Genomic DNA, 3,695 nt, shown 5'->3' with positions numbered 1-3,695 from the left:
CAGGCATCTGTACAAAAAGGACACAAAGGCCATGGAAACTTGAGAAGATAAAAAAATGCCAACCAGGGACAAGCTAGCTCTCTAGAGCTGCAGTAGTTCTGAAATAAGTAAAATGTCCCTGTTGTGAGAGAGGAGGTACTCCTTATATTGGAAATTGTTTGAGAAATTAAGAGTAGCCACAAAAACAAACAAACAAACAAACAAAAACCTTTAAGCTAGATATAGACAACATAGGTAGAGACCACTAGGCATTAGTAAAGTACTAAATCCTTGAGAACTAAAATATTAAGAAATCCAAATGAAACATTTGGTGGATGAGTGCAGCTACCATAACCAAAAAAAAAAGGGGGGGGGGATGTTTAAAGGCAGCATTAAGTAGGCTTTGGGACACTTCACTTCAAATATCTCTAATTTTTGTGTATACATGTACACGTTTTCATAAAAAAAAAAACTTCTTTTAAAATATTAGGAAAATTAGATCTGGTACCACTCATTATTTACTATTGACTTTTCTTTAAACTTGAAAATCACTGCTAAATTTGATATTATACTGGTAAAAATTGTAATCAGAGACCCTAAATATAATTTATTAGTGACATTAAAAGGTGAAAAGTTCCACCCATGATAGTATAATGTACTAGTCAATAAAATGCATGAGACCAATTAAGTTCTTAGGAAGAACTTAGTTATTACCACCTCTTCTAAATATGTTCAGGTGCTTCCCAACTATTACATTATCTCTGGATATTGTGAAGTAAATTCTACCATATAACTCAAGCACATTTCATTTAAAGGCTCTAGAGTTTCTTTCTGAAAAAACAAAACAAACAAAAAACAGATCTCAAATTTGTAGAAAATTCTAGAATAGAAATGTATAATAACCAAAGATAACACATTATATCAGAATAAAACCCGTGTTATGTTCTTAAACATTATCACTACAAAGATGAACCAAATCCCAGCACTTTCCTCTGCACATCAGCAAACAATGTCAATGTGTAAGGACAAGAGAAAATGCACAGCACAAAGATCACTTTGTTTGATAGGTAATGAAGAATAGAGAATCGAAAGAAGATAATTAAAACACATGTTCTGGCCAGTTACTGAAAATTCATTACTTTAACAAAATAGAACAAATTTCTATAGAAAGTATTCAGTCAGAAAACATGACTTCTTCCCATCTATTTTCCTTCATATTAAACAAAAGTTGCTGTTTTTCTAGGTCAGTGATTACACCTTGAATTACAAAAGTTTAACTATTTATACAACTTTATTGATATTTATTTTAACAAAAGATTTTAACTGATTTGTAGAATCCATCCAGTAAGGTAGAAACTGAAATCCACTGTTCCAGAAGACACTGCAGTAGAGTAAATATATCTGATGTTCAGTGTACAGCATAAGAAAAGTCCTTGCATGTCATCTGGTTCTCACTGCAGTCATCTGTGTTCATTGCTCAGAAAGCAAAGAATCCACTTGACATTTCAATAAATATTAAATTGCAAAAATTAGCCTCCATGGACTAGACATTAAAAAAAAATCATTGATGAATGACTCCCAGAATCAAGTGTATCCTTGTTTAGTCCAAAGAGATGATGTCAGGAATATTACTCCCAATGCTGGTTATGAGCGCTGCCTCCCTCCTGCTGCTGGATGAACTAACTTTAGTACTGCTTTCACTGGTATTGGTGGTGGCGACAGACGTACTGTTTGCTGCGAAGGATGAAGTGAGACTATCCAAAAACATAGGATGACAGTACTGCTGAGTATCAACTGGAATAAGGGAAAGAAAATCCAAACCTGGCAAGTACGATGACACGCTTGACATTGGCGCGTGGTGGAATGGTACTGAGTAGTCTGTTAATGAAGGTGGAATAGCAGCAGGATGGACCAGAGTCACGCTGGGCACCCTTACAGAAGATGGCTGATACACCAGAACCCCTTTGGTTGGACTGCTTTGTGTTTTAGACATAAAGATACATTTCCTTTTGGCAGGAGGGTCTTCATCTTCGTCAGAAGAGCTCTGTGTTGTTAGATCAATAACATCTATCTTCTTGCTTGCATCACTGGCTACAGTCACTGAACAAGGTTTACTAAAAACACCCGAACTTTCCATTGTTGTACAGGGCTGGCTGGCTACTTTCACAGCTTCTTTCATGGGTCTCATGGGACACCAAGAACCATCTTCTTGGAATTTGATCTCATCCACATCAGAGCAGTCATTGAGAATTTGCATGAAAAGCCCATCTAATACCAGACTTTGATAGGCAGCCTTCTTCTCATTCCTTTGAAGATAAAGCGCAGCATCAAAACACTGCAGATGTGTACACGTCACTGTGCGGCACGGGACCGTCAGCCTCATTTTTCCTAAAGGGCACATCAGGGACACTCGAAGACTAGTTGTAGCAATTTCACTGTCAGGATCTGCAGTAAGTTTTTCTTTCATTAGCGCTCTGGAATGGTCAGGATTTCTAATACCTTTCATTTTTAATCTCTGTAGTAACATGGCTGATGTGAGCTGTCGTACAAGATACACAGACATGGAGTAATTCTTTCCAATTTCAGATGCCCAAGAAATAGAAATCTGATTTGACTCAGCTGCAGACAACCTAACTAGAGATGTAATATTCAAGGGGCGTCCAGGGCGCTTCTGTTCAATCCCATTTTTAGGTGGTGGTGCATAGCCAGGCAAAGGGAAGAATTTCTCATTTACTCTTATACACAAACTATTGGGATAGTTGTCTTCTTGAGGGCAGCTGGTCTCTGCCAGGCAAAGTCGCAGTTGAACTTGGACTGTGTACTCTCTCCTGCCACCTGACAAAAAGTCCTTTGAGATGCTTATCTCTCGAACTTGTTGAGGTGTCAAAGCAAAAATAAAAAATCTCTCTTGAAGCCATTGGATACTGCTTTGAACTAAACTTGTGGGCTTGATGAGAACATCAAGGACGTCATAAAAGGGCAAGTTCTTTAGCTGCACGTCAGAATGGACAGGAGGAATGGGAGAACATAGCTGCTGCCTCTCAAACGTGGGTTTGGTGTCTTGAGGCAGCACAGAACCCACAGGAGACCACGGGGACTGAGGAGTAACTGAGGCAGAAGGCAGCGAGTGGATTCCAGCCGCAGCCAAGTCAGGCTCTACTGGTGAGGAACTACATCCACACTGGAAAGCGATGACGTGCTAGACCAGAGAGTCCTCCAAGCGCCTGCGGGTGTGGAATTTTAGTGTGACCCTCAGGCCTGCAGCCGCGCTCCAGCCTTCGATCCCAGCCGCGCCCTCGTCGGGAGGCCATGCCGGAGGCCGCTTCTGCTCCGCCCGGCAAGGCCCACAGACACCTGGAGTGCAGAAGCCCTAAAACTGGAAACCATACTCCCCAAGGCGGCGGAGTCCGCCATTTCACCCCGCCGCGGGCGCCCTGATGGCCCCTCCGCCCGCCGCCGCCTCCCGCGCAGGCGCCGCTCCTGAGGGCCGCACCGACTCACGTGGCCCCGGGAGCCCGGGGAGGGCGTGGAATGTTTGCGCTACCCTGTGCTCCTTCCTGCTGGTGGAGGCTCAAGAGAAGTTACTCTCGGGTAGAGTCTGCTCCGTGCTGCCCTTCAGTTGAAAGGCTTTCTTTCCTCCATTAACTACTAACTTGTATTGCTTGACTGCCCCTGTGTGTTGCAGAGGCTTACTGGTAAAAGAGATTTTGGTTTCC

The 3,695-nt window shown here is 42.2% G+C and overlaps 1 protein-coding gene across 1 annotated transcript; it reads right to left on the bottom strand.

Annotated features, from left to right (window-relative positions):
- Positions 1–1,579: 1,579 nt before the first annotated feature.
- Positions 1,580–3,393, bottom strand: LOC129665127 (E3 SUMO-protein ligase PIAS2-like). Its single transcript, XM_055591662.1, is given in 3 exon segments — positions 1,580–3,167; positions 3,169–3,266; positions 3,268–3,393. Coding segments are annotated over 3 exon segments (1,812 nt in total).
- Between the last annotated feature and the right edge of the window lie 302 nt (positions 3,394–3,695).

Source organism: Psammomys obesus, unplaced genomic scaffold (assembly GCF_907164565.1).
Source record: "Psammomys obesus unplaced genomic scaffold, mPsaObe1.curated_primary_1811, whole genome shotgun sequence".
NCBI lineage: Eukaryota > Metazoa > Chordata > Mammalia > Rodentia > Muridae > Psammomys > Psammomys obesus.
The sequence above is the reverse complement of the archived record's forward strand: the minus strand, read 5'-3'. Positions and strand labels throughout refer to the sequence as shown.